Consider the following 27953-nt stretch of genomic DNA (forward strand, 5'->3'; position numbering starts at 1 on the left):
GGCTCCACGGATTGGTCCATTTGGTTCTGGGTAACGCATGACCGTATCACGTCATAGCTCTGGGCGCGGCTACTGGCCATTCCTACGTCACAGTACCCAGGAAGTAAACAATGGAAAATGACATATCTCCAACGAGGTATTTTCTGTGTTAGAGTTTTACTCGCTACAAGCTGTACTTTGAGGGTTTTGACTCTGCAGACCGTTTACATGCATAAAAACCTTCATAACACACAAGGGGACGGGTGATAACCGGAAAAGCATGACATGGGACCTTTAAGCATTTATTTATTGATTTATTAATTTAATCTCAGAATATTGAGGGGTGATTATCCAGTGAAAACATAAGAATAAAGCAGGACATTTACAATCATATATTTGTATTTGAAAATCTTAAATTTGCACAAAAAACAAGTGCATTTTCTTAAACGTTTGCTTTGATCCCACAGCGCCCTCTGCTGGAAAAACGAGAGGAAATAATAACGAAATAAATGTCTTACTTTATTATAATTTAAACAATAGATTTTTACCTGCAAAACATTTTCACATCTAATTTTCTGCTCTTTTTTAATGTTGTTATCTTACAAGAAATATTTTGTATTTATGTGAATATTAAATATTAGTATTTCTAAAAGTAATTTTCCTTTTTCTTTATTTCTTAATTTAACTAAATATCCAAGAAACTATTCTCTCTTAAGAAACAAAAGGAAAAAAGTGCAGTTTTTTATTTCTGTTCTTATTTTTGGGGCATTTCACGTGTTTTTGACCCCTTATTATTATTGAGTATTTTAATTAATTAATCGTATTTTTATAAAATGTTCACTGACAAATCAAGACATTTTATAGAACATTATTTTTCTTTATTTCTTTATTTTAATATATCAGATTTTTTTCAGAAATAACAATAATCTTTGAATTCATATTTGTATGTTTGTGGTATTTGATGTCCTTTCTGGTTGCAGCTGATAGTGGAGACCCAGGGTATGACAACAACTAATATTTATTATAAACTGATATATCTTAAGACATCAAACACATCACCTGGACTAATCAATCAATTATTTATACATGTGTAGTGTAGTACTGAGTCCTGCCTGTCAGTCAGCACTGAAGGCAGGCCCCGCCCCCTCCTGTCAGTCACAGCTCAGGGCAGGCCCGCCCCTTTCTGCGGGTTGAATCTGCTTTTAATTCAAAGTCAAGTTGTAAAGGAGTCACTTCTCCGAACAGAGGAGCGGAGAACACACACTCTTGCAGCCGAAAAACAGCTCCTATTCTCGGATACCAACCCCCCAGAGGAGCCCGGTCCAGGTTTTTCTAACGGAGGACTTGATGCAGGTAAGCTCGCTCTTTAATGGTGCTGTTGGGTTTTTCCCCCTTACTCAAATTTGACCGGTCCTGTTTTAACTGCTGTTACATTAACACAAAAACCATTAATCACCACATTTCATTGATCACCCTTTCAAACTGTAAATAATGTATCAGACTACTGGTATAGAGTGCTGCAGTGCCGCGTCCTAAAACCCAGAAGTAAGCTTCTTCCGGTTCCCTCGAAACAAAAGCAATGAGATTTCTCCACAGGATTTAGGAAAGTAGCTGGAAATAAGGTCTGTGGTTGACACCAGTGGTGTAGTCTACTTTTTTGTAGTGGGTATTGTTAAATATGTTCTTTATTCTCGCGTCCAGGAGAGAAGCTTTAAAATGAGACTAAATGGAGTCTCTGAAAAGATTCAAATGGGATACTTTAATTAAAAAAGGCGCGGTAGTGTTACAGACAGAATATTGTTCCGTCAGACAAACAGCTGTGGTCCGGTTCTCCTGAGCAAGAAGAAGACAGCGGATCTCTCCTCCGGCGCTGCTATATATATATATCCTCTGCTGGCTCCTCCCCGCCAGCCGGCTCGCCTCGTCTCTAATGTCCGTTATTGCATTTAAACAGAGGATTGGTTCTTTTCACATTCAATATATGCTTAACACGCCGTTTCTCCTCATATTCTCTTTCATCACTTTTCATTTAACACATTCTAAACGCTGTAATCAATACTCTAAACAATACTTCTCGGCTCGTTTGGTTGCCGGTCATTCCGGATGTTGTCACATGCTACTCTCGTCTGTAAACAATAATGTATTCAAATAAACTGTACTTTCATTTAATATTCAACATGGTAGTATCTCGACATCTATCGTTGTAGTGTTAAATCAGTAGGTTTCGGTTTTCACCACACCAAGTCATTTCGCTTCTCAATTCACCTCTTTAGGAAATCGTATATTAGCCACATGCTACATGCTAACCGGAGATGTAGGATTTTCAGAATAAAAGCTTAACTGCTTGTGCACAAGAATTTCTGGTTTTTCAGTATAAAAGAGCGTTTAAACTGACGGTATGTTTAAGCTACATTATACCATCAAAACATTGATTTTAATTTCTAACAGTCCCTCCTTACACACCTAAAAGGTGTGTATAATACTGAAATCAATGAGTTCTTCATCTGAACTTTGCATATTACATATCTCATATTAACAAACATACAATCAAATGGAATGGTTTCACAGCCGGCTTTACAAAAATACAAAATAAATTCTTGTCTGTGTTCAAACCTAAAAGTTTTCCCTTGTGCATAACTTCTAGTCTTTACATTCAATATCATTCTTCAAAATAGCAGCAATGGCTTGGTATCAGAACATTTCTTCCTCCCTCCTTTCACAGAAACCGTTCTCATACCACGCTCAGTGTTAAGGCACTTGTTTTTACAAAGTGAAAAGAAACAAACCATTTTAGAATAGCAATGATTTATACAACATGAAATCTACCATATTAGAATAGTATAAAATAATAATGTCAAATACAATGGACTATCTTAGAATAGTGTAAAATTAATTGGAATAATAAAAATATACTATCTTGGAATAGTATAAAGTAAATTGAAATGGACTCACTCCATTTTAATTTTGCTCACTTCTTCACATGATATCATGTAAAGAATCACATCGGCTGGACATTCATTGATCAATCTCATCTCCGAACATCCATATCATTTAAACTAACTCATCATTGTCATCCACATCTGTATACGGGGTGGGTCGTCTTGTTCTGCTAGCATTTGTAACTGTCTCCTCCTGAGAAATTTACCCTCCCTCCTTTCATACCATTTAAGGTATGAAAGTAATATGTTCTCTAGAAGGGGCCGTTGTACGTTCTACTCTGGGGTACGGCATTCTAGACAGTCATTTCTGGGAGAAGATTTTGGTCAGTTACAACAGTTGTAGAGTTTCATCACTTAAAGGTTCCTACTCAGTACCTTTGGGTGGTCTGTTCTAATGCAGTGATAAAGTCCCTGAAATGGTGTGAGAACCAGTGGAATATCAATAACTCATTATACTAATTTATTTTCAATTCTTGTCTCCTTAAATAGCTATGCTAACCCCTTTAACAGTGTGTGGAACCTTGGGTGCCCGAGCATGTGATAATTACTCCCTCCTTTAACAAGGACTTTAAAAACAGAAGTCATTTCATTAATGGTTTGTAGTTTAATTCAGGAATTTACACCTATGGCAGATATGTTTCTCCTTTAAATAACATCTCTAAACGTCAGGTCATCACTGATTGAATGGATGACCTTTAGGAGCTGGTGGCGCTTGTCTTTTAAAACTCATACTCTGGTGCCGTGCGCTCCCCCTGAAGCTGCAAGTAAGATTTAAAACATCTGCAGGGTGGGTTGAGCGACCCCTTCTCCCTGAACGATATTTGTTGGTACAAATATGTACCATCACAATGAGTGATCCAAGGCCCCGCATGTATTACTCCCAATTATATTAGTTTTTTTTTTTTTAAATTAAACTTTGCTTTCGCTCTTTGCCCAGTGTCATTTTAAAACTCTACATCTTGGACGAAAAACAACTGTTATTTCCACCTTAATCTTCCCTCCTGAGGTAATAACCATGCTACAATGGAGAAATCAATACTCTAGATTGGAACACCATCTTTGGCTTGGTACTAGCTCTACCTTTAACATTTTCCATACAAATAAAGATTTGTCTGCTTTTATAGAGTGGTTCCTAAAACCATCCCTTTAAACTGTAGGTCTATACTGTAACAAATTAAATCTTACCCAAATTCACACATGAATAAAAAACTCTTAAAGAATAATTTGTTCATATTATGAAAAGATTGAATAATCTGTTCTACCCTCAGTGTGTTTTTAGGGTTATTTAATAGTTTCCTCTTTTTTCTTTATAAATTCACCAATTGATTAATTCATGGCTGATAAATCTTTTTCTTTACGTATTTCTCGTTGGTGAATAAGTGTGTTTATGTGTAAACTCACTCACTCCCGTTTTCCTTCTCTCCCCCTCTGGTTGTCAAGCCACGCCCCCCTCACGTTCTGCCGGACCATGCCAACTCCTCCGTCCTTTCCTCTCCTCCGTCCACCTTCTCCTCAGTCCATCTGCTCTTGGATCCTTCCGCTGTAACTCTTCTCAGTGTCCCATCTGCTTTGCTTTTCATCTCCTCCTTTACAGTCTCTACTTTGTTGCATGGAGGGCGTATTCCGCTCTCATGTCCCACACTCTGCTCTTGTGCCCAAATCTTGTGGCTCAGCTTGGAACTTCATGTCCTGTGGGGGACCGATGAGAGTGTGCCTTTTTATGTCACCTGGTTTTGGTTCTTGGTGCCTCAGGTGGAGATGGTTCTGGATGCAGCGTTGGAGTTGTTGGTTCAGCTCTGGTTCTCTGTCTGTTCTATGGAGGAGGAGGAGTCTTCCGTGGTGAGGTCTTTTGTCTGCTTGGACGATGGGGTCGTAGCGTTCTGACAGGTGGAGAGAGAGAGATCTCGGGAGGCATTACGTATAGTTACATTCTAACACACTGAGGTAAAATAAATCCAACCTTTTCCACTCTATTTTCCTAATCTTACTTTCCATCTTAGTTGTTAAATGTCATCTAAACACAATTCATGTCTACTAATAATTGTACCATATCCCTAAACATTGCCTTCACCCACTGTAACATGTTTATTCCAATTAACTCTTTCAGGAAACCATTTTCTTCTATAAATTTAAATACCTAGATGTTTCAAGCACCACATATTTCACACACTATAAAAGAACGTCTCCATATTTTCTCCATCACTTTAAATCTCACTGTTATTTAGAACCGTAGTAACTTTTGTGACTGGACATATCTGCAATGTCGCCACTATCTGCTGGGGAATCTTGTTCATAGAGTTTGTACATACAAAGCTGTACTTGTGGGTTAGTAGCCTGTGTCAACTGTAATCATTTTCAATAATTGTGCTCAGGTCACCGGTCGGTTGTTCATAAACTTAACAGGGGGTGTTTCTGGTAAAGACTAAAACATGGATCCAGTGTATTTAGAGATTCCCCTAATCTGTAAATCCCCATCACTTACATATCCCAATCACTTAAACCCATCTCATCATTTGATACAAGAACTGCATATAGGGGGGGGTGAATCATCTTGATTATAACCGCCTCTTGTTTGGGACCGAGTATTTCTAACTCCTCCTCTTGTTGCTCAGCTGATCTTTTGGCTCTGGGGATAAGTGAAAGTCTGTGAAACACAGCTGGAGTCTTGTTAGTGATGTGGGCATTCTATGAGTGAACTAATGGATCCATGTCTTACATAATATTGTACTCCCCTTCCAACCAGAAAGGTGCCAAGTGTAATGAGCACAATCAACAATGCTATTCTGCCTCTTATCCCTAGGGGACCCCACGATTGGTTTGGCTTTGTTCTCGTCATCATCTCTATTTTATCCCTGGTTGTGTCCGTTACAGAATTTAAATAATGAGTCCAAAAATAACATAACAAATTGGACTCTTTTTACAGATGTAAAACAAAAAATAGGTTTTCACATTAATGTACAATCTATAAAAATCTATAGACAATTTGTCTTTTGAGCTGTTTCTATCTTTATCTTATTTCTATTTATTGTTTTGTTCCAGCTCTGCCAAATCAGTCCTAACTCCCAATAATGTTCTGGAAGTTGCCAGTGAAGGGTGACAATGTGTGAGGTGGTGTCAATTTGCTCCTTTTTCTTTACCTTTAAACCGGAGCGCGTTTGAAGTTCGTTACAACCTTTCACGCTTCCGTCCACCGGGGATGAGCCCACTGTCTTTTGTGAACTTTCACCCTCACCCAATCACCTGGCCGAACAAGAGTCTCTTCTGGTGTCTCGTCTGGTATCTCTGTAGTTTTCCTAGCCTGCTGTGTAGACAAAACTTGCATAATATTACTCAGAGTTCTGACATATTCATCCACTTCTATTTGTCTAATATCTAAAACTGGACCACTCCCTCCTTGGAGAAGGCCCGAGCTTCGGCATACCTCTTGTTGACTACATGTTATTATTTATTAACTACAACGTCACTGAAATCAACATATCTGTATAATCATGACACTCCCTCCTTTGAGCATAAAATGCTCAATTAATATTGCAATGATTACCCTATTCTGAACAGGACATGTAAAACCCATAACGTTGCATTAAATAAATATAAGTTCTCCGTGTACCCACAAGGGGTACAAAAATATCATATGATTTATGGTTTTCTGATGTTATAAATGCATATTCACTATAAAAAAAAATCAGCAATTAGCACTTCTAAAAGTTTACTTGTTTCAATAATGGCTTTTGTCATGGTATTATGCATCATCGTTGCTGCGAAAAACAATACCCCTGGTGTCGCTAATGCGTCTCAATAATTCTAGGATTAGAGGATTGGTTGACACTGCTGAACTAACATATGATAAAATAATCTGTCTCCAAACTGGAGGGAAAATATGAACTATTCTCTCAGAGAGTGACCTGCATGAAGGGCTGGTGCTGGTTGATCATCAGCTGGATACAGTCCTCTTGTTTGCCATTGTTCCAACAGTTTCTCCATGTGGTTCCATGTTTTGTGTCTAAGATTTGGAGCTGTTATGGCATCTGATCTGATTTTTACCCTTTCCTTGATATCTGCAGTTGAGCCTGGCCCTGCGTCTAGTCTCAACTTAGTTTGTTTTGGTGACATGTTCTCTAATTATGTATTAACCTATCAAAGATGAAGCACTAATCTTCTGACTAGCACCTTCGTTGCTGTTCGTCCGAACTTTAATTTTTTTTTTTTTTGCTCAAAGTTTTATTATTTTTATAGATTTTTTTTTTTTTTTTTTTTTTTTAAGTTTAAGGTAAAATATTAATAAAGTTAATTAATATATAAAAAATATGCAAAATTAAAATATAAAATGTTAAAATAAAGTTGTACCGTGTATGGTTTTGACTTTGAAATATGAATTTGGTTCAAAATCACAATGTTATGGTGTTTCCGCTATTTGGGTAATAATTCTGTACTACCACCAGAGTGCGCTATTTTAAATTCCAGCTTAATCCACTAGGGAATAGCTGTTTCAAAACTGACTCGTTTTTAACACAGGAGAAACTTAGTTTCCTCAAAAATATCTTTAAAATAGGAATTTACACTATGGTTAAACAACACAACACATAACCGCCAAAACACATTTGCAAAGAAGAATATTCACAAAACCGCCAATACACATTTGCCAGCAGAAGTACTTCCAATAGTTCTAACTCTAACAAGAAGTATGATGTTCTTTAGAAGATGGAATGCCCAGCCTCAGTGTGTTAAAGCAAACAGAGTACTTCAATTACCATTTCATGAAATGGTGACTGCCGTGGCTCACCGTGAACATGAGGTCAAGACAAAATGGCAACTGGTTTTCCAACCTTTGACCTGAAGAACAAAGGGATTTGAGAAAACACCTGGAGTTGAAATTGGTGAGGTGATATTTTGTCTAGTAAATTCAACACACAACACTGTAGTTTAAAATAACATTTCCATTTAGTTTACAATGATAAATGGGCCTCATACCCTTACGTCATAGCCCTCTACCCATGTACGTAAATGTTTTGACTTTAAGAGCCAGTATGGTCATCTCTTCTGTTTAAACACGCTATTTATGGGACAAATAGGACGCTAAGCAAACACAATCAGAAGAATATCGTCTATCTAACGCACGAATGTCGCACTTCCTGCCGTAATCCACAACGCAATGTCTTGAAAAACAGAATGGTGTAACCACTGAGAGCTTCAAACTACTCAGGCCTTTTCCTTGAAATAGGACTTTTTTAAAACAGCCTCACGCTGTTTGTTACACAAAACACTCACTCCAATAACCTTAGCTTCAAACTTTGGCTGTGTCTTTGCCTCAAGCAGTCCCGACTGCTTAATGGCCTAAAACCATTCACGTAAAACGCCACAAAAGACACATATAGTGATTGGCTTCTAGCCGACATGTACTAACAGACAAACGAATAGCATGCAGGGTTAAATAGAAAAAAAGAAATTGAACTCACCCTGCCTGTAACAAAGCAACGCCACGTGGTAATGCTACCAATATTTATCAATTTAGGCTTGTTTTAACTTAAATTGCACAGCTATTTTCAGGATCCGCTGGCCGCCGTCAAACACACAGAACTAACATTGTCCTACATTAACTATTGAAGAATTCGATATAACAGGTTTCTCCTTACCTAGTTGATTTGAGCTCTCTGTGTGTTGAACGGATGCCAGCGGGTCCAGCAAGCAGCCTGCTGTAGTCTCTCCCGGTTTTGCGAGATCCTGGGCTAGCTCGCCAATTGTTAAATGTGTTCTTTATTCTCGCGTCCAGGAGAGAAGCTTTAAAATGAGACTAAATGGAGTCTCTGAAAAGATTCAAATGGGATACTTTAATTAAAAAAGGCGCGGTAGTGTTACAGACAGAATATTGTTCCGGCAGAAAACAGCTGTGATCTGGTTCTCCTGAGCAAGAAGAGAAGAGACCGGATCTCTCCTCCGGCGCTGTTATATATATCCTCTGCTGGCTCCTCCCCGCCAGCCGGCTCGCCTCGTCTCCAATGTCCGTTATTGCATTTAAACAGAGGATAGGTTCTTTTCACATTCAATATATGCTTAACACGCCGTTTCTCCTCATATTCTCTTTCATCACTTTTCATTTAACACATTCTAAACGCTGTAATCAATACTCTAAACAATACTTCTCGGCTCGTTTGGTTGCCGGTCATTCCGGATGTTGTCACATGCTATTCTCGTCTGTAAACAATAATGTATTCAAATAAACTGTACTTTCATTTAATATTCAACATGGTAGTATCTCGACATCTATCGTTGTAGTGTTAAATCAGTAGGTTTCGGTTTTCACCACACCAAGTCATTTCGCTCCTCAATTCACCTCTTTAGGAAATCGTATATTAGCCACATGCTACATGCTAACCGGAGATGTAGGATTTTCAGAATAAAAGCTTAACTGCTTGTGCACAAGAATTTCTGGTTTTTCAGTATAAAAGAGCGTTTAAACTGACGGTATGTTTAAGCTACATTATACCATCAAAACATTGATTTTAATTTCTAACAGTATACTGTAATAATTGTATTCATCCATCCTAGAGCGACGCATCGCGGAGCGACACCTCATGAACACCATCACACTCACTAATGCATAGACTAGTCTTGAGACTGTGTTATCAACATGTCAATGTATTATAAACATTTGTATGTGACTTTGAACTACCAGTGACATTAACAATAACAAAATAAAAGAATGAACAATGATGGAAAAAGCCCACTTATCTTCTAGGGTTGAACAATTAATCGAAATATTCATCAAAATCTCAATATGGCCTACTGCAATTTTTAAGTAATATACAATAAATATGGTCATGCTATAGATGTCCCGACCATCACATCATATTCTACACTTAAAAAAACATCTTTGTTTCTCATAGATCTGCACAAATATCACACAATAATCATTTTCAACATATTTTTCAATGCATTAAATATTTATTCAAACTTGTTCAGCCCTATTATCTTCCATAAATCATTGTCAAACTATGTACTCTATCAGCTTAAATGAACAAGCAAACATCCTTGAAGTGCTACAAGACAAATTAGCTTCAAACAAAAAAACAATTAACAAATATGCTTCACCTCAATAAATGAGGGTTGAAAAAGCACTCAACATGTCCATACTGGGTTCACTGTGTTAGTCCACAAGCCCTGAAAAAAGGATGGAGCACTTCTGGACATAGTCTGGTAGTCTACAGAGCTTTCCAGATATGTTTGTACTCAGGCATCTGAGGTGGGCATTGCCTCCTTGCTTGCGTGGCAGAGCGATGGCTTCTCAGCCATGTTGTGACGTACTTCTTTGGCTCAAAAAGTGTTACAGGGGGCCCATTGATGCTGATCATCATCAAATGACTTACATTTGACAACAACAGTGTCGATCTCTTGTCTGTGCATATATTGTTCATGAGACTGAAGCCCCTTTCACACTCAGCAGTGCTGCAAGGGATGGTCTTCATGCATTGTATGAGTGGCTTTAAGCTTTCAGGCTCACTGTCTGGGTGCTCAAGGAAATCTCTCATACCATTAACTGCTTGCTCTTCACCAAGATTGAACCGCCTATAGAGTCGTTTCACTTGTGCCTCACCATGCCGTATGCCAGGGGTTGATGGCCAGTTGCCTGTATCCAGAACACTGAGATCATGAAGCATTTCACCATCAAATGAGAGGCGCTTCTCCAAGTTGTTGATCAGACTTTGTAGGAATTGTTTTGCATTGATTGGTGTGAGCTTTGCATTTGACTCCAAGGGAACAGATCCTAAATGTCCCAACGCTTGTGCAGTCAGTGCCTCCTCTAATTTCTCTCCTTGGGTATCTTTGAATGATGCCAGCACTCTGATGGTGCGCTTTAGAAGATGGTCTGCTCTCAAGAGTGTGACAGAATGGGCCTGGAGTTGCTGAGACAGGTTTGCAAGTTCAGACAGTGCATCAAACATGAGTCCGAGGTCACACAGGAATTCCTTGCTTTGCATTCGGCGTGCCAGGCCTCTATACGTTTGTCTCTCTTTGCTGCTTCTTGTTTGGTCGCCTGCAGCTTTTCAAAGTGTCTATTGAGTGCTTTATATGATGTCCACACAGAATTTACAGAACGGAAACTGCTGGCCACCCATCGCGTACTTAAAACTCTGCCAATTTTCAGGACTTGCCAGCCCACTTCTTGTGCTGCTACCAGAAGCTCTCGTGAATTTTTATTGGACTGACTGTAGAGATTGTGGATCTTCTCTAGGAACACTTTGAAGTGGTTGACTGCCTGAACCTCATCCACTGCATCAGATACAGCCAGTTCCAAATGATGGTTCATGCAGTGCCGTGTGAAGAGGTTACGGTACCTTGCTGTCAGCCTGGTTGCCACACCAGAGTTCTTGCCTAACATGACACTGGCTCCATCAGAAACAAATGAGACCCAGTTCTTTTGAAGCCACTCTTCAGTGAAGCCTGCAGTGTCCAAACAGTTCAGCAGAGCTTCTTCGATATCCTTTGCCCTTTGGCTCTCCAGCTCAACCAGCTCCAGGAACAACAATTCAGGAGTAGCTCCATCCACTGAGGCTTTCAAGTTGACAATCATTGCAGATTTGTGGCTGATAGATGTAGCCTCCTCAATGAGAACAGACAACTTGCTTGAAGACGTCACAATACTGTGAACTATTTTTTTCTGCATCTCTTTTGCCATGTGTTCTACAATTTGTGTGGAACTGTACCTTGAGTGCAGACTAGTGCCCATGTTGGCACCATTTTTCTCCTGAAGCTCAATGAGACTATCATGGTCAGTAAAAGGTCGGTTCATCTTCGCAAGATAGTATGCTGTTCTGAATACAGAATCTGTCTCTGCAAACACAGTCTCTGACACAGCTCTCACCAAATTTCCAACTAATGTCGTCTTCCAGTCTCATGTCGTCTAATCTTGTTTCTCAAAGAGGCCAGAGATGTTGATCTGCTTGAATCTGAGGACTGGATCTTAAAGTGCACCCACTCCTCAGACATAGACACTCGTTGTTCTGTGAGGACACCTGTTGATTTTGTAGCGCTGCAAAGAGCACAACCTGGAAATAAACAAAACCATGATACAGGTTTGTACCAATAACATCTGCAGAAAAGATCCAAGATTTACTCAAAAGTATTTAATAAACTCTCACTATTGCTCACAATATTTACATCATGGCTAACAAATGCATGAAAAGGAGAAAAATGTTCCACTTTTTCAATAGCTAATTATTTGACAACTACTGATAACTAACATATAGTAATGTAATGGTGCAAATGTTTTAAATGCACTTTTAACATGACCATGAATTAACTCTCATTTGCATAATCATTGACTTTATGAATTTTAGTGTTTAGATCCTCTCTGAAGAACCAGCACCTTACCGTGGTTGAGAGGTTTGTGTGCCCTGATGAACCTGGGGGCTGTGTTGTCTGGAACCTTGTGTTCCTGGTAGGGTCTCCCATGGCAAATTGGTCTCAGGCAAGGGGCCAGACTAAGATTGGTTCACAAGACCTCATGAAAGACGACACACGAAGTGAGGATACCCGGCCCGGAGGAAGCCCGGGGTCCCCTTGTGGAGCCAGGCCCGGAAGGAGGACTCGTCGGCGAACGTCTGGTGGCCAGGCTTGCCACGGAGCCCGGCCGGGCACAGCCCGAAAAGGCGACGTGGGCAACACCTCCGCTTCTCCGTCCCGCGGGCCACCACCTACGGGAAACAGCGATGGGGTCGGGTGCGCTGCCAGAAGGGTGGTAGTGAAGGCAGAGGGTCTCGACAGACCAGACCCGGGCGACAGAAGCTGGCTTTGGGGACGTGGAACGTCACCTCTCTGGGGGGGAAGGAGTCAGAGCTTGTGCGGGAGGTGGAGCATTACCAGTTGGATCTGGTTGGGCTCACCTCTACGCACAGCGTCGGCTCTGGAACCTTACTTCTGGATAGGGGTTGGACTCTATTCTTCTCCGGAGTTGCTCAAGGTGTGAGGCGCCGGGCGGGTGTGGGGATACTCACAAGTCCCCGGTTGGGTGCTTCGTTGTTGGAGTCTACCCCAGTGGACGAGAGGGTCGCCTCCCTACGCCTGCGGGTTATGGGGGGGTAAAACTCTGACTGTTGTGTGTGCTTATGCACCCAACAGCAGTTCAGAGTATACGGCCTTCTTGGAGACCCTGGAAAGAGTCCTGTATGGGGCTCCTGAAGGGGACTCTTTAATCTTGCTGGGAGACTTCAACGCACATGTGGTCAATGATGGAGACACTTGGAGGGGAGTGATTGGGAGGAACGGCCCCCCTGATCTGAACCGGAGTGGTGGTTTGTTACTGGACTTCTGTGCTAGTCATGGATTGGCCATAACGAACACCATGTTCGAACATAAGGATGCTCATAAGTATACGTGGTACCAGAGCACCCTAGGCAGAAGGTCCATGATCGATTTCGTTATCGTATCATCGGACCTGAGGCCGTATGTTTTGGACACTTGGGTAAAGAGAGGGGCGGAGTTGTCAACTGATCACCATCTGGTGGTGAGTTGGGTCGAGTGGCGGGGGAAGCCTCTGGATAGACCTGGTAAGCCCAAACGTGTAGTTCGGGTGAACTGGGAACGTCTGGAGGAGGCCCAAGTTCAGAAGGCCTTCAACTCACACCTCCGGCAGAGCTTTTCGGGCATTCCTGTGGAGGTTGGGGACATTGAACCAGAGTGGTCGGTGTTCAAAGCCTCTATTGCCAAGCCACGGTGGGGAGCTGTGGTCTCAAGGTCCTAGGTGCCTCAAGGGGCGGTAACCCTCGAACCTCCTGGTGGACACCGGTGGTCAGGGAAGCCGTCCGACTGAAGAAGGAGGCCTTCAGGGATTTGTTATCCCGGGGGACTCCCGAGGCAGTTGCAAGGTACCGACAGGCCCGAAGGGCAGCAGCCTCAGCCGTGGCCGAGGCAAAGCAGCGGGTGTGGGAGAAGTTCGGAGAAGACATGGAAAAAGACTTTCGGGCGGCACCAAAGTTGTTCTGGAAAACGGTCCAACACCTCAGGAGGGGGAAGCAGGGAACCATCCAAGCTGTGTACAGTAAGGATGGGACGTTGTTGACCTCAACTGATGGAGTGTTAGGGCGTTGGAAGGAGCACTTTGAGGAACTCCTGAACCTGACAACTCCGCCCTCTATGTTAGAGGCAGAGCTGGAGTATGACGGGGGATCGACACCAATCTCCCGGGGGGAGGTCACTGAGGTCGTCAAACAACTTCACAGTAGTAAAGCCCCGGGGGTGGATGAGATCCGCCCAGAAATGCTGAAGGCTCTGGGTGTTGAGGGACTGTCATGGTTGACACGTCTCATCAACGTTGCGTGGAAGTCGGAAACAGTACCGAAGGAGTGGCAGACCGGGGTGGTGGTTCCCCTTTTCAAAAAGGGGGATCAGAGGGTGTGTGCCAATTACCGAGGCATCACACTACTCAGCCTCCCCGGGAAAGTTTACTCTAAGGTACTCCAAAGGAGGGTCAGGCCGATTGTCGAACCTCAGATTGAGGAGGAACAATGCGGATTCCGTCCTGGTCGTGGAACGACGGATCAGCTTTTTACTCTCACAAGGATCCTGGAGGGGGCCTGGGAGTACGCTCATCCAGTCTACATGTGTGTTGTAGACTTGGAGAAGGCGTATGACCGGGTTCCCAGGGAGTCACGGTTGGAGGTGCTGCGGGAGTATGGGGTGAGGGGGTCTCTACTCAGGGCCATCCAATCTCTGTACTCCCAAAGCGAGAGCTGTGTCCGGGTCCTCGGCAGTAAGTCGGACCCATTTCAGGTGAGGGTTGGCCTCCGCCAGGGCTGCGCTTTGTCACCAATCCTGTTTGTAATATACATGGATCGGATTTCGAGGCGTAGTTGTGGGGGGGGGGGGGGGGGTCTGCAGTTCGGTGGACTAAGGATTGCACCACTGCTTTTTGCAGATGATGTGGTTCTGATGGCTTCATCGGTCTGCGACCTTCAGCACTCACTGGATCGGTTCGCAACCGAGTGTGAAGTGGCTGGGATGAGGATCAGCACCTCCAAATCTGAGGCCATGGTTCTCAGCTGGAAACCGATGGACTGTCCACTCCAAGTAGGGAATGAGTCCTTACCCCAAGTGAAGGAGTTCAAGTATCTCGGGGTCTTGTTCTCGAGTGAGGGAACAATGGAGCGTGAGATGGGTCGGAGAATCGGAGCAGCGGGAGCGGTACTGCAGTCGCTATACCGCAACGATGTGACGAAAAGGGAGCTGAGCCAGAAGGCAAAGCTCTCTGTCTACCAGGCTATTTTCCTTCCTACCCTCACCTATGGTCATGAAGGATGGGTCATGACCGAAAGAACGAGATCGCGGGTACAAGCGGCCGAGATGGGTTTTCTCCGCAGGGTGGCTGGCGTCTCCCTTAGGGATAAGGTGAGAAGTTCAGTCATCCGGGAGGGACTCGGAGTTGAACCGCTCCTCCTTCACGTCCAAAGGAGCCAGTTGAGGTGGTTCGGGCACCTAGTTAGGATGCCACCTGGGCGCCTCCCTAGGGAGGTGTTCCAGGCACGTCCAGCTGGGAGGAGACCAAGGGGTAGACCTAGAACCAGGTGGAGGGATTATATCTCTTCGCTGGCCTGGGAGCACCTTGGGACCCCCCAGTCAGAGCTGGTTGATGTGGCCAGGGAAAATAAAGTTTGGGGCTCTCTGCTGGAACTGCTACCTCCGAGACCCGACCACGGATAAGCGGGAGAAGTAGGATGGATAGAAGATGGATGGATGTTGTTTAGATCAGCTTTCCTTTGCATGTGTGCTGACATTTACCTAACTTTCTGTCCCTCCACTCTAACCAAGGATGCCTGTTCTTAAATTCCATAGCCTGACTTTCAGTCCACAAGGCCGGCCAGGAGCTCTCATCTGTGTCCGAAACAAGGAGAAAATATAAACATTGTGTTCTGTTTATGACTGCACACACACACACACACACACACACACACACACACACACACACACACACACACACACACACACACACACACACACACACACACACACACACACACACACACACACACACACAGTATCTCGCTCTCTTTCTCTTCCATTGATCCACCACACTAACGTTGATCAAGTTAGCTAGCAAGTTAGCTAGTTAGCTACAGTTACGTTAATGATAACCATGCTAATTTCACTTACCGGGTAAATTTGCGGTAGCGCCGGGCTCGTTCTCTGTCACCTTTAGGACAGCCGCCTGACCTGGCTCTTCTTCTGTAGTGGTAATAGGGGAAAACTTTGGAAAACATTGAAATATTGTCGTCTGTTTTCGTTTCATGTTTGCTTCCTGTTTAGCGCTCCGCAAACTTGAATGGTGGACGGATCCAATTCTGATAATGTTAGAGAAACGTGGGGTTTGTCAGAGCCGAATAGAGTGTGTTGCTGTTGCCTAGCAACAGGCCACAGGCGACGGAAGCCCCAGACGTCCAAAAGTATTAACACAGAAGGGGCGAAAGCGTGAAAGCGCAGTCACAAAATGATGTTGTTACGTATCATCGCTCATTTTTAAGAGGGCATACGGAAATCACTGGCATTTTCTAGTGGGTATACGGCATATACCAGCGTATCACGTAGACTACACCACTGGTTGAGACACATTGAAGAGACGGATCACGTTTTGTTCAGCCGGATGATATCCACATGTCTACCCTACTTTTATATTTTTTTAATCATAAATCTAATCGATAGATTTATGATTCAAAATCTTTTTTGTCGAGGGAGCTGGAAGAAGCTCACTTCCGGGTTTTAGGACGCATCCCTGTGGCTCTCTATACATGAAAAACTGCAGTCAATATACAAAGAATAGACACTGAACATGTACTGCGTGTGCCAGGTGTGATCCATGGGGGGGGGGGCGGGGGGCACATAAGAGCAGGAAATGTATCAAATTGATCCGGATGGTTACTAATTCCTTTTCTTTATGGCGGTTACAAAGTTCACTAAATCATCCAAAATGCAATGAAAGTGGGGATCAGCATTTTCTATGTTCAAATGTCTCTGAAGGATATCATGAAGCCTTAATGCGGTCGAATGTAAAACTAAAAAGTGATGAAAGTAGTAAATCTTCAGACCCGAACACAACAGGAGGGTTAGCGATGCTTTAAACCAGACCTCATAGGAAAAACATGCATTAATGATCCTGTAGATGTTTACATTAAAACACACACTCAATAGCACGAGTACAGGAATCTAAAGGGTCACACCTCTTACTCGGTGTACACACATCCCAGCTAGACATTTTTGGTTCTAAAAACATTCTTAAAATGTTTGGAGATAACATTGTTGGAACATTATGCCCTCCTATTCTTAAAACGACACAAAAATCAGTGTGAGGCAAAATCAGGCGAAGTTGTCAAAGAATATGCTGGTAAAAAGCTAGAGTGGCACGCAACAAACCGTTCACGGCAACAATCAATTGTTTGCCTACGCAAACATGCAATATCATGAGTTACGCGCTTGTTTTTTTCTAAAAAGGAAAATGTGGTGACATCAGATTTCTTTTAAACATCCTTTTCAAACAAATGCAACAAGTTTGTTTTTTAAAGCGCACTAAAAATAAATCTGACGTTGACCATGACCCTGTTAATATTTTGAATCACAGGAACGTTTTATAAAAAAATAATAACCTCCTGAAAACATTATCCAAATGCTGCTTTCAAAAGGTTCTTCTTTGGTTATCATGTAACATTGAGGGAACGTTCTATAAAAGAACATCTTTAATGTGTCACCCAACAACGTCCAAAACACATCCTAAGAATGTTGGAGGCAAAACGTTCCACCTTTGTTAACGTATCACATGAAAGGAACATTTTATAAAAAAACATTCTGTCATCTCAGGCCTCGATAACATCCTGAAAACATCCTCTGAATGTTGCAGTTAAAACGTTATGTCTTAGTTAACCTTAAGCCTTATAGGAACATTATTTGAAATAATAAACATCCTAAAAATGAACATCAGATTAAAACGTTTATTTAAAACCTTATTAGTACCTATAGGTAACGTTAGCCAAAATTGTGAGAACGTTCCCCGCTAGCTGGGATGTATTTATTATAAACATTAGTCCTTAACATCTATCACTGTGTACATCATTCAAACATCTTTTAAAAGTTGAACAAACCCCACACAGCTCAGTGAAATGTTGACTTTATTTGATCATTTCAGTAAAAACTAACGTTCATATTTCTCTGTTTGATTATAAAACTGATGAACGTTCAAAACAAAGCACTTTGGCAACTTACCACATACGTTTTAAAATGCTTAATAAGCACCGTAACTTTCATGATATCATTTCTCCGTCATAATCGTTTGTGTCCGTGAACGGCCGACTGTTGTGTGACGGCAAATGCTGCGGCTGCAAGGCATTGTGGGGCTTTTTTTCCCCTCTCCTGAGGAGAGGGGAAAGGGAGGGAGGTCCAGTGGTTCCTAAGCTAAAGGAGGTTATAAAGGAAGTTTGAAACCTCCTTTCCTATCATCTAGAGAATTTGAACGGCACTTATTATTAAGATGTATGCGCTCATACATCTTAAGAAAGTTATCACCAAAAATGTTAAGAATGTTTTTAGAGAACGCTATCCTACATTTCAGAAGAACATTCTGGGAACCAAAATAAAACGCCCCGCTGAAAACGTTTTAAGAACAGTAGGGCATAATGTTCTAACAATGTTATCAAAAACATCTTAAGAATGTTATCGCCAAACATTTCAAGAATGTTTTTAAAGAACGTTATCCTACCTTTCAGAAGAACATTCTGGGAACCAAAATAAAACGTCCCGCTGAAAACATTCCTAGAACAACGAATGGTAACGAACATTTCTAGCTGGGACCTCACACATGCCACCACAAACATGCAATATCTGCTTACAGCTTATCATGAATTACGTGCTTGTTTGTTTTTTTCAAAAGGAAAATGTGGTGACATCAGATTTTTTTTAAAACATCCTTTTCAAACAAATGCAACAAGTTTGTTTTTTTAAAGCGCTCTAGAAATAAATCTGACGTTGACCATGACCGTGTTAATATTTGCCATAACAGGAACGTTTTATAAAAAAAGAATAACATCCTGAAAACGTTTTCAGAATGTTGCTTGGAGAATGTTCTTCATTTGTTATCAAGTAACATTGAGGGAACGTTTTATAAAGAACATCTTTAATGTGTTACCCCAACAACGTCCAAAACACGTCCTTAGAATATTTCAGGCAAAACGTTCCACCTTTGTTAACATATCACATTAAAGGAACATTTTATAAAATAACTTTCTATCATCTCAGTTGCAGTTGAAAAGTTATGTCTTAGTTAACCTTAAACCTTATAGGAACATTGTTTGAACAAATAAACATCCTAAAAAGGTTCTTTGAACATCAGATTAAAACGTTTATTTAAAACCTTGTTAGAACCTATAGGTAACGTTAGCCAAAAGTTGTGAGAACGTTCCCCGCTAGCTGGGATACCTGTTAGTATATTAATATTTGTACAACTTGTATTCCCACCACTGCTGTTTTCCCGCTCTTAGAGGAAAATGAACGTTGCGTAGTAGTATAGGAGATAACGGGGAGTGGGACGTTTATTTAGCGATTTATGAACAATACAGAGCTTAATAGTGGATTAAATATATGCCGAGCTCACCAGCAGTAACCGAAACAGCTTATTATGAAATAGTCCAGTCTGAAATCAACATATGTTTGGATGAATACTCAAGTTTTCCTTAAACACACAGTAATGTGAGTTGAGTTTGGTACTCAGCTGAAGGGCAGCTGCACGTTCCGCATAGAGACCCACAGGTTGTCAGTTCATTTATTGAGCTATTTATTCAAGATACATGTTTAATAGTGGATAAATGACATGCCGAATTAATCAGAAGTAACCAAGACAGCTTATTATGAACTATCCTGTCTGAAATCAACACATATCTTTATAAATATCCACGTTTTTGTTAAATATACAGCAAGTTGAGTGGAGTTTGGAACCTGTGTGCTTGTGAGACAAATGGAGGTTGAGCGCGCCGTACAGGTAGTCTGTTAGTTTATGAGGAGATGCATGCTAAATACAGAGCTTACTAGAGGATGGAATATATGCAGAACTCACCAGCATTAACCACAACAGCTTATTGGGAACTAGTTTAGTCTTAAATCAATGTTTATTTTTAATTATATCCACATTTCATTTAAATACTCAATCATTTGGGTGGAGTTTGGTACATTTTGTGCTTGTGTGTTAAGATCAGGGTTCAAGTTATGTGTGAGCCAATGGTGAAGTCCCTCCTTATGGGACGCAGTGAAATCATACATCTGTGGGGGTCGCTAATACATTACCAACAACCATTATTTTAATTACAAATAATGCATGTGTCAATGTAAATTGGCTAAAAGAAAACCATGTTTTGCAAAATAACTACTTATCTCTTGAATGGCAATATGCCTGCGCTGCACCTCCAAGGTGCGCAATACATTATTGCACACTCTATGCCTGTGAGCGTGCTGCGCGAGCCGAGATTATGTGTGTGTGCGTAGTTGAACCTTTTCATATTTAAGTTTGTAGCAAGTTGTGTGTGTGTGTGTGTGTGTGTGTGTGTGTGTGTGTGTGTGTGTGTGTGTGTGTGTGTGTGTGTGTGTGTGTGTGTGTGTGTGTGTGTGTGTGTGTGTGTGTGTGTGTGTGTGTGTGTGTGTGTGTGTGTGTGTGTGTGTGTGTGTGTGTGTGTGTGTGTGTGTGTGTGTGTGTGTGTGTGTGCATAGCCGTGGGAACATGTTTCAAATGGGGGGTGCTGTGGGGATGACACAATATAAAGGGGGGGGAGGGCAACAACAGCGACTGGGTACTTCCTCCGAAGCCAAACTTTAATGATAAAATAGAGACTACAGACACAGGATGATTGGATACACAAACTGTAACTCCCTCCCAAGTACGGGCAAGCACAATGCCACAAAAATAATAAACGCATCGACCACTGACATATTGCAAACTGACATATTGCAAACTGACATATTGCAAAACTGACATATTGCAAAACAACCACTGACACAGGAAAAACAACGGCATCAGATCTATCTTAAAACTAAAAATAGCAATAGTAGGCCTCGGGACTGTACATGGTGTTCGTGCATGAAAAAAATGTCTTACCTTAGGCTAATACTCCGAAGGTGTTCTTGCGCTCGGGATTCATACTGAGGAAACTTTTCATCATGTCCTGTATATCCATTTGTTCAACGATGTCTCCGTGCACATGCATGAGTGTAAGGTGTGTAAGTCTTTTCTGGGACATGCTGCTCCTCAGCCAGGTTTTAAGGCGTCTGAGTGTGGAGAAACTTCGCTCCGAAGATGCAACTGATATAGGAAGGCACATGCAGAGTTTCATTAGCCTCTCTGCTTCTCCAAAAAGAGATCTTGTCTGAGGATGAAGTTCTGACAGACCTGATGCAACCTCTTGTACTGTCTTGTGAACAGTCTCTTTAAAGGCACCTCCCAACATCTGGAGCTGCAGTTGCAGTCGGCCTAGGTCAAACCCCGTGGGTAATTTCAAAGCCTCTGCGTCCAAACCGCAACCGGCTTTCCGTTTGCTGCGTCAATTGCGATCTTCTTCCTGAATGTAGCTACTCTTATCCCATCCTGGTCGAATCTCCTGCTGAGCTCAGAGTGAACCAGATCCACAGCCTCGTAAAATTCAGTCCTCCATCTGACATCATACGTTGCCTGTTGCAGAGATTCAGCCTCTCTGGTTTGACGATACCGGGCAGGTGTTTTGCTTACCCTCACCCTGTATTCATTTTCATCAGGCATCTTTAGGCCGTACCGGGTAGCACTCTCTTTCACTTCGTTGATCATACCGGCCACACCATCAACTCGCAGGGCACTAACGCGGTCCATCAAAAGGTTAACACACTCAATGGCACCGAGTGCACTTGCCTTTTTGCTCTGCAGGGTTTTCGCGACAGCCTCACAAGGGCCAAATAGCGCTTCACATGCGCGGAGGCTGAAAAGAGTTTTGCCTTTGAGGGCCTGTTTGTGAAGCCCGGCAACTTTGGCCCTGGTATCCCCTCTCACACTTCTGTCCTCCTTCAAACTCTCCAGTGTTGCCAGTAAGACAGAGTATGATGCGCAACAGCGTTGAATTGCTTTGGTGCGCACACACCATCGCGTTGGGCATAGACCCAGAATGTTAACAATGACGTCTTCACAGCCAAATAGTGATTCAAACAATTGCTCGCGTTTCGCCGACTCTTTGATAATCACAGCAACACTCTGCACAAAATTGAGTCCTTCTGCAATCAGGTTTACCTCACGTGCAACTTCCTGGAGTACAAGATCCAGGGCGTGATTGCAACAGTGTACATAAAGTGAGTGTGGGCTCGCTTCTTTCAGCCGGGCCTGAACACCGGACAAACGGCCTGACATACTGGCGGCACCATCAAAGCAATACCCCTGTAGATGAGCAATAGGAATGTTCAGTCTCAGTAGAATGTCTTTCAAACAGGTAAAAAGTGTCTCTGCTGTAGTGTCTGGGCAGTTGTAAAATCCTAAAAAGTCACAGTGCGTCTCCAGATCCTTGTCCACATACTGAAGGCAGCAGGAAAACTGCTCGTCAGTGCTGATATCGGTTGTACCATCAGCTGTTAGTCCGTAAAATTCACTGACAGACGCACGGGAAACTATTGTCCTTTGAACAGAATGCGCAAATTGGGAGATAATCTCATTTTGTATGGTGTTGCTGACCCAGTTGTCCCGCCTCATAACGCATTCTCTTTCCTTGGGTAAATTATATGTCCTTTCCAACATCAACTCGTAGAGAATGCCGTCGCGCATTGTGTCTCCTCTAAATGGCAATCCCTTTCTTCCAAGAAAGGAAATCGAACGGAACAAAATCTCCAGGACATTTCTTGCCGTCTGTTGTCTTTTAACTACACCATCTGAAAGAAGTGCAGTTATTGGAGTTTGCTGTAATCCAGAAAGTTTCCTGATTGCCTCTGTGTGTATAGGCGATTTCTCGTGCAAACTGAATTTAGCAGTTGCTTTTTGCCAGTTGGAAAATCCCCTCCCCTCAAAAAACTTATCACCATGGTCTGACTCTGAAGATATTAGTTTTTTCTGCACAGCCTGGAGGCATGCAAAACAAAAAACGCTATCAGTCTCTATACTGTAGGTAAGCCATCTCCACTTATCAAACCAGCCGGGTTGAAAAGAACGGGAAAAGTTTTCCTTTCCGAAATGCCTACCAGGGAAAACGTGGTTACGAGGCTGGCACGACGGATGCGTTAAAGCTGCAGCAGCCTCACTTGGTTTGGAGCCGTTGGTATTAGCTCCCCCCTCTCCTCTTCGCACTTGAGAGAATGAAGCTAGTGCTAGCGCTAGCTTCATTCTCTCTTCGGCAGCTGTCAACGACTTCAACAGTGTTAAGGACGTTCTCTCTTGGCAAAGAGTTTCCCGAGGTACTTGGGCTTGAGCTATTGCTTGGCATGCTGTCCGAGGTTGTGTTGCAATCAATTTTACATCTTTTTGAAGGATTCGAAAAGAAATCTAATATTCGCTTTTGTGCCGCCATTATAGTATGTCCGTCCTGTTACTGTACTTGTACTGTACTTAACTTGTCTGTATGTGCTTGACGTCATTTCCGACCAGACTCAAAATGTGTAAAATAAGATCTTCATTTTTTAAACCACATCCTATCATTTAAATATTGTCAGTATATGAACATAACCAAAACAATTGAATGAAACTGTTTTTGTATTATTAATATATTTTTATTATTTTTTATTTAATCTTGTGGAAGTGCAAATTCCCTGTCCTCCACCGGGGGGTGCTGCAGCACCCTCAGCACCCCTACTTACCACGGCCCTGTGTGTTCGTAAGACCATAGAGCTCAGTTTATAACTCGAACCCTGGTTAAGATTATTTAGCAATTTATTCAAAATACAGAGCTTAATAGTAGATCAAATACATGCCGAATTCATCAGAACTAACCCAAACATTTTATTGTGAACTAGTTCAATCTTAAATCAACTTTTATTTGTAATTCTACCCACGTTTTCCTTAAATACTCAGATATTTGGTTGGAGTTTGGTACGTTGTGTGGTTTTGTTCGGTCTGGCCTGAATGGAGCCCGGTGGCTCGGCAGGACAGAGATAGCAGTGCTCTGAAACACGTGGTCGACTTTGATAAAGTGGCTAACTTTAGCAACGTCACTTAATGCCATTATCGTAGGAAGTAGTTCTGAAAGTTAGCTGATAGCAGGTTAGCATGGATTCAATCTAGAGAGTTACACTACACTCTAAAGCGATATGGATTCATTCTGAACGGTGTTGCTGCTTTTATTGATGCTTTTAACTCGTGAGTAAACTAAAAAATGATACATTTTATCTTTGGTGCCAGATTATGATGAAAACAAATAGACCAATATATTTACTATGCCTGTTGTTTTTCTCCCTGTCAGATTCAACATGGCAGCCTACGAGATTTTGAGAAGTAATAAGCCATCCATTGTGGAAACTTTGGGTGCAGACTACACGCTAATCCTCAACAAAGCTTATGAAAAGAAGTTGATAACTCAACATGAGTACAAGAATCTTGAATGGTGCTATTTCAACAAGAACGATGAGTTGATGGATATGATCATGAACAAAGGAGAGGAGAACTGCCAACTCTTCCTGGACCTCCTGCAAACTGATGAGGAGATCCAGGACACTTTCCCTGAGCTGAAGTACATCCTGGAGGTGAGATAACCTAATATTGAAAAAGCACACTTAAAGGTAGGGTAGGTAAGTTTGGAGAAACCAGCTCGAGTGGCTAGAATTTGAAAATACACAACCAGAGAAAATCTGCCCCTTCCTCACAGAGCCCCTCCTCCAACACACACGAACGCACACATGACCAATGAGGGCAGAGATCAGTTAGTGCACAGATGGAAGGCTGACAGGCAGGTAGGCCATCCAGTTACTTTAGCCGGCTCAGATGATTGGTCGGGCTTTTTACAGCACCACGGCTTCAAAGCACTTCAGATATTCATTGCTATCGGGATGTTCAGAGCATTCCATGGAATATAACAACAAGTGTATCTCGAGCCGGTTTCTCAAACTTACCTACCCCACCTTTAATGGCAAAATGCTTGCGTCAGGGTTTTTAGTTAGTCTTTGTAAAAAGACCCAATTAACATCCTTATGATCCTTATCAACTTACATTTTGAAAAGAATGCGTCCAATTTCCAAGATGGCCGTCATTTCCATCCAAGTAAACAGTATTTTTAACATTTTCACCACTCGACCAAATTCTGTGATTTTGGTTTTGAGTTACAGCCAAATTCACAATTTAGAAAGTTCTTCAGAGCGATGTTCTTTAAACACAGAACGTTACAATGTGGGGCGCATTAGAAAGCTCACTGATGAGAGTGTTCTATGTTAGCAAGCTACCAACACTGAACACCAAGATGTCCCCAGTGTACCTCTACACTCCTACACCCCAACATACCTCCAACACCTACAGCTGCACTGCATGTTGGCTACCCAGTTTTCTGTAGGCAGATTATTTAAATGTTATGGCTTAGACCACTTCTGAGTCATTCCTGACGTCTGAATTCTGTTTCTACGTGGTTATTGAATGTATGATTTTGACACCAAGATCAATTATTGAGCGAGTGAAAGTGATTTACTGGCAAAAAAAGGACACTTCCAAACAATCATTGGTGACCGTCTTGAACATTGCCGCCATCTTTGGAGTGGCAAGCGGGCTTCTTCAAAAGAGCCAACTCAAAGGAGTTTGTTTGTTTTGAGTACTTGCTTCTACTTTTGGATATTTATGAATATCTTTAATGATCTGCAGCACTATTTAGCAATGATATCCACATAGCTATTATTATTCATCAGAAACCTTAGAGTAAATATATTAGATTGTGTCCACGTAGCCCCGCCCTAATCCATTCCAGTTCCATCATTTTGTGTTTGCGTGAAATAGTTTTGGTTGTTTTCAGGACGGGCAGTACGAGTTGAAGAGCCAGCCCACCGGCCTCTGCCTGATCATAAACAACAAAAATTTTGATAGTGGTAACGTGAGAGAAGGAACTGATAAAGATGCTGGTACGTTACAGAGTTGACAGATTCATATCATCGTCCCGGTGTTGCCTGTTGAAGCCTAACTAGGTTTTATCTCACTGCAGAAAGATTGGGAGAGGTGTTCAGCTGGCTGGGGTTCAGAGTGCTGATGTGTAAAGACCAAACCAAGGTCCAGATGGAGCGAGCGCTGAAATGCTTTGCTTCTCAGCCGGGCCTTTCTGAGCTGCAGGAGCTCAAGGTCCAGGAGTGGACTGGCAGCAGATTCACCGATCTTCTAGAGGCTCCTCAGCATGGCGATGCCTTCATCTGCTGTGTTCTCAGTCACGGAGACAAGGGTGTCGTATCGGGGGTTGATGGGAAGCCCCTCCCTATCAAAGAAATAACGAGAACCTTCATGGCAACTCCTCAATCTCCCCTCAGTGACAAGCCCAAAGTGTTCCTGATCCAGGCCTGCCAGGGGCACCAGATACATCCTACGGTGGCATCAGACGGTGTGCAGGCTGATGGCTCTCACTCGACACGGCAGACTGATGACTCTCACTCGACACGGCAGGCTGCTGGCTCTCAATCGACATTCATCCCTCAGGAAGCAGATTTTCTTGTTCATTGTTCCACTGTTCAAGATTATTTTTCTCTAAGAAACACAAAGGAGGGGGCCTGGTTCATCCAATCTGTCTGTAAGCAGCTAATAGTGGGCTGTCAGAGGTAAATGTCAAACTCAACTTTAATGATGTAGTTATTGAAATATCTGAAAGATGTTGTAGATCTGATGATGAAATCGTTAGCATGTATATTTTACCCTGGACTTAATGTGACCATCATGTGATGACATGTTCTTCTACCCCTCATATTTTTCAGGAATGAAGAAATTGAAGTCATTCTCCGCCGCGTGAACAAGGAAGTAGCCGGGGAAGAGGCTGTTTTGAAATGTGTTCCGAGCTGTGGTCCGAGCGGTTGTCCGAAGTGTGGTCGAACAACGCAGATGCCCGCAATGAGGCACACCCTGACGAAGCGTCTTGTGTTGACTCCTCGCAACTGAAGCCTCATCGCCAAAAATTCCTCCCTATCAGCACTGACTGAGGGCACCTGGCCGCCGGTACCTGAGGAGTGAAGCGCCCGAGCCTCTCTCTCTGCTGAGGATCTGTTTGGAGAGCAGCTATCTGATTCATGCTTTGGTTTCCCTTCACCTTAGTTTGGCATTCAACACCTGGTACCACATGTTGAGATCTCCATATCAGGTTGAATAATTCAAACGAAAGTTAGTTATAATTAGTGGTGGGCATAGATAATTTTTTTTAATCTAGATTAATCTCACTGTATTCTTGGAATTAATCTAGATTAATCTAGATTAATTCCAAACATAACGTGGTGGTAATTAAAAGGCTACGAAATTAAATTATGTAATTTAAAATGACATAACGTAGTGTTAACTGTGTTCGTTATTCTCCCGACCAGGAGAGAAGCTTTAAAAGGAGACTAAATGGAGTCTCTGTGAAAGTTCAATTGGGTCCTTTAATTTAAAAAGGCGCGGGTTGGTCACAAGCATGATATTGTTCAGTCAGACAAACAGCTGTGATCCGCTCCTCGTTAGGGAAGAGAAGAGGTGGATCTCTCCTCCGGTGCTGTTATATCTCCTCTGCTGGCTCCTCCCCGCCAGCCGGCTCACCTCGTCTCCAATGTCCGTTGTTGCATTTAAACAGAGGATAGGTTCTTTTCACATTCAATATATGCTTAACACGCCTTTTCTCCTCATATTCTCTTTCATCACTTTTCATTTAACACATTCTAAACGCTGTAATCAATACTCTAAACAATACTTCTCGGCTCGTTTGGTTGCCGGTCATTCCGGATGTTGTCACATGCTACTCTCGTCTGTAAATAATGTATTCAAATAAACTGTACCTTCATTTAATATTCAACATGGTAGTATCTCGACATCTATAGTTGTAGTGTTAAATCAGTAGGCTTCGGTTTTCACCACTCTATATCATTTCGCTACTAAATTCA

The 27953-nt window shown here is 42.3% G+C and overlaps 1 protein-coding gene across 1 annotated transcript; it reads left to right on the plus strand.

The window, feature by feature from the left end:
• Positions 1-1163: 1163 nt before the first annotated feature.
• Positions 1164-27058, plus strand: LOC307021382 (caspase-3-like). The gene is made up of 5 exons (XM_079653429.1): positions 1164-1332; positions 24335-24614; positions 25865-25970; positions 26051-26651; positions 26805-27058. The coding sequence occupies exons 2-5, from the start codon at positions 24342-24344 to the stop codon at positions 26983-26985; spliced, it is 1161 nt and encodes a 386-aa protein (XP_079509555.1). The 5' UTR covers positions 1164-1332; positions 24335-24341; the 3' UTR covers positions 26986-27058.
• Positions 27059-27953: the final 895 nt, after the last annotated feature.

This window comes from Notothenia rossii, assembly GCF_949606895.1.
Source record: "Notothenia rossii genome assembly, chromosome: 10".
Lineage (NCBI taxonomy): Eukaryota > Metazoa > Chordata > Actinopteri > Perciformes > Nototheniidae > Notothenia > Notothenia rossii.

Coding starts and splice junctions, on each gene's coding strand:
- LOC307021382 (XM_079653429.1), top strand. CDS start 24,342: ATGGCAGCCTACGAGATTTTGAGAAGTAATAAGCCATCCATTGTGGAA. Junction 25,971..26,050: donor AGGAACTGATAAAGATGCTG/GTACGTTACAGA, acceptor ATCTCACTGCAG/AAAGATTGGGAGAGGTGTTC. Junction 26,652..26,804: donor CTAATAGTGGGCTGTCAGAG/GTAAATGTCAAA, acceptor CATATTTTTCAG/GAATGAAGAAATTGAAGTCA.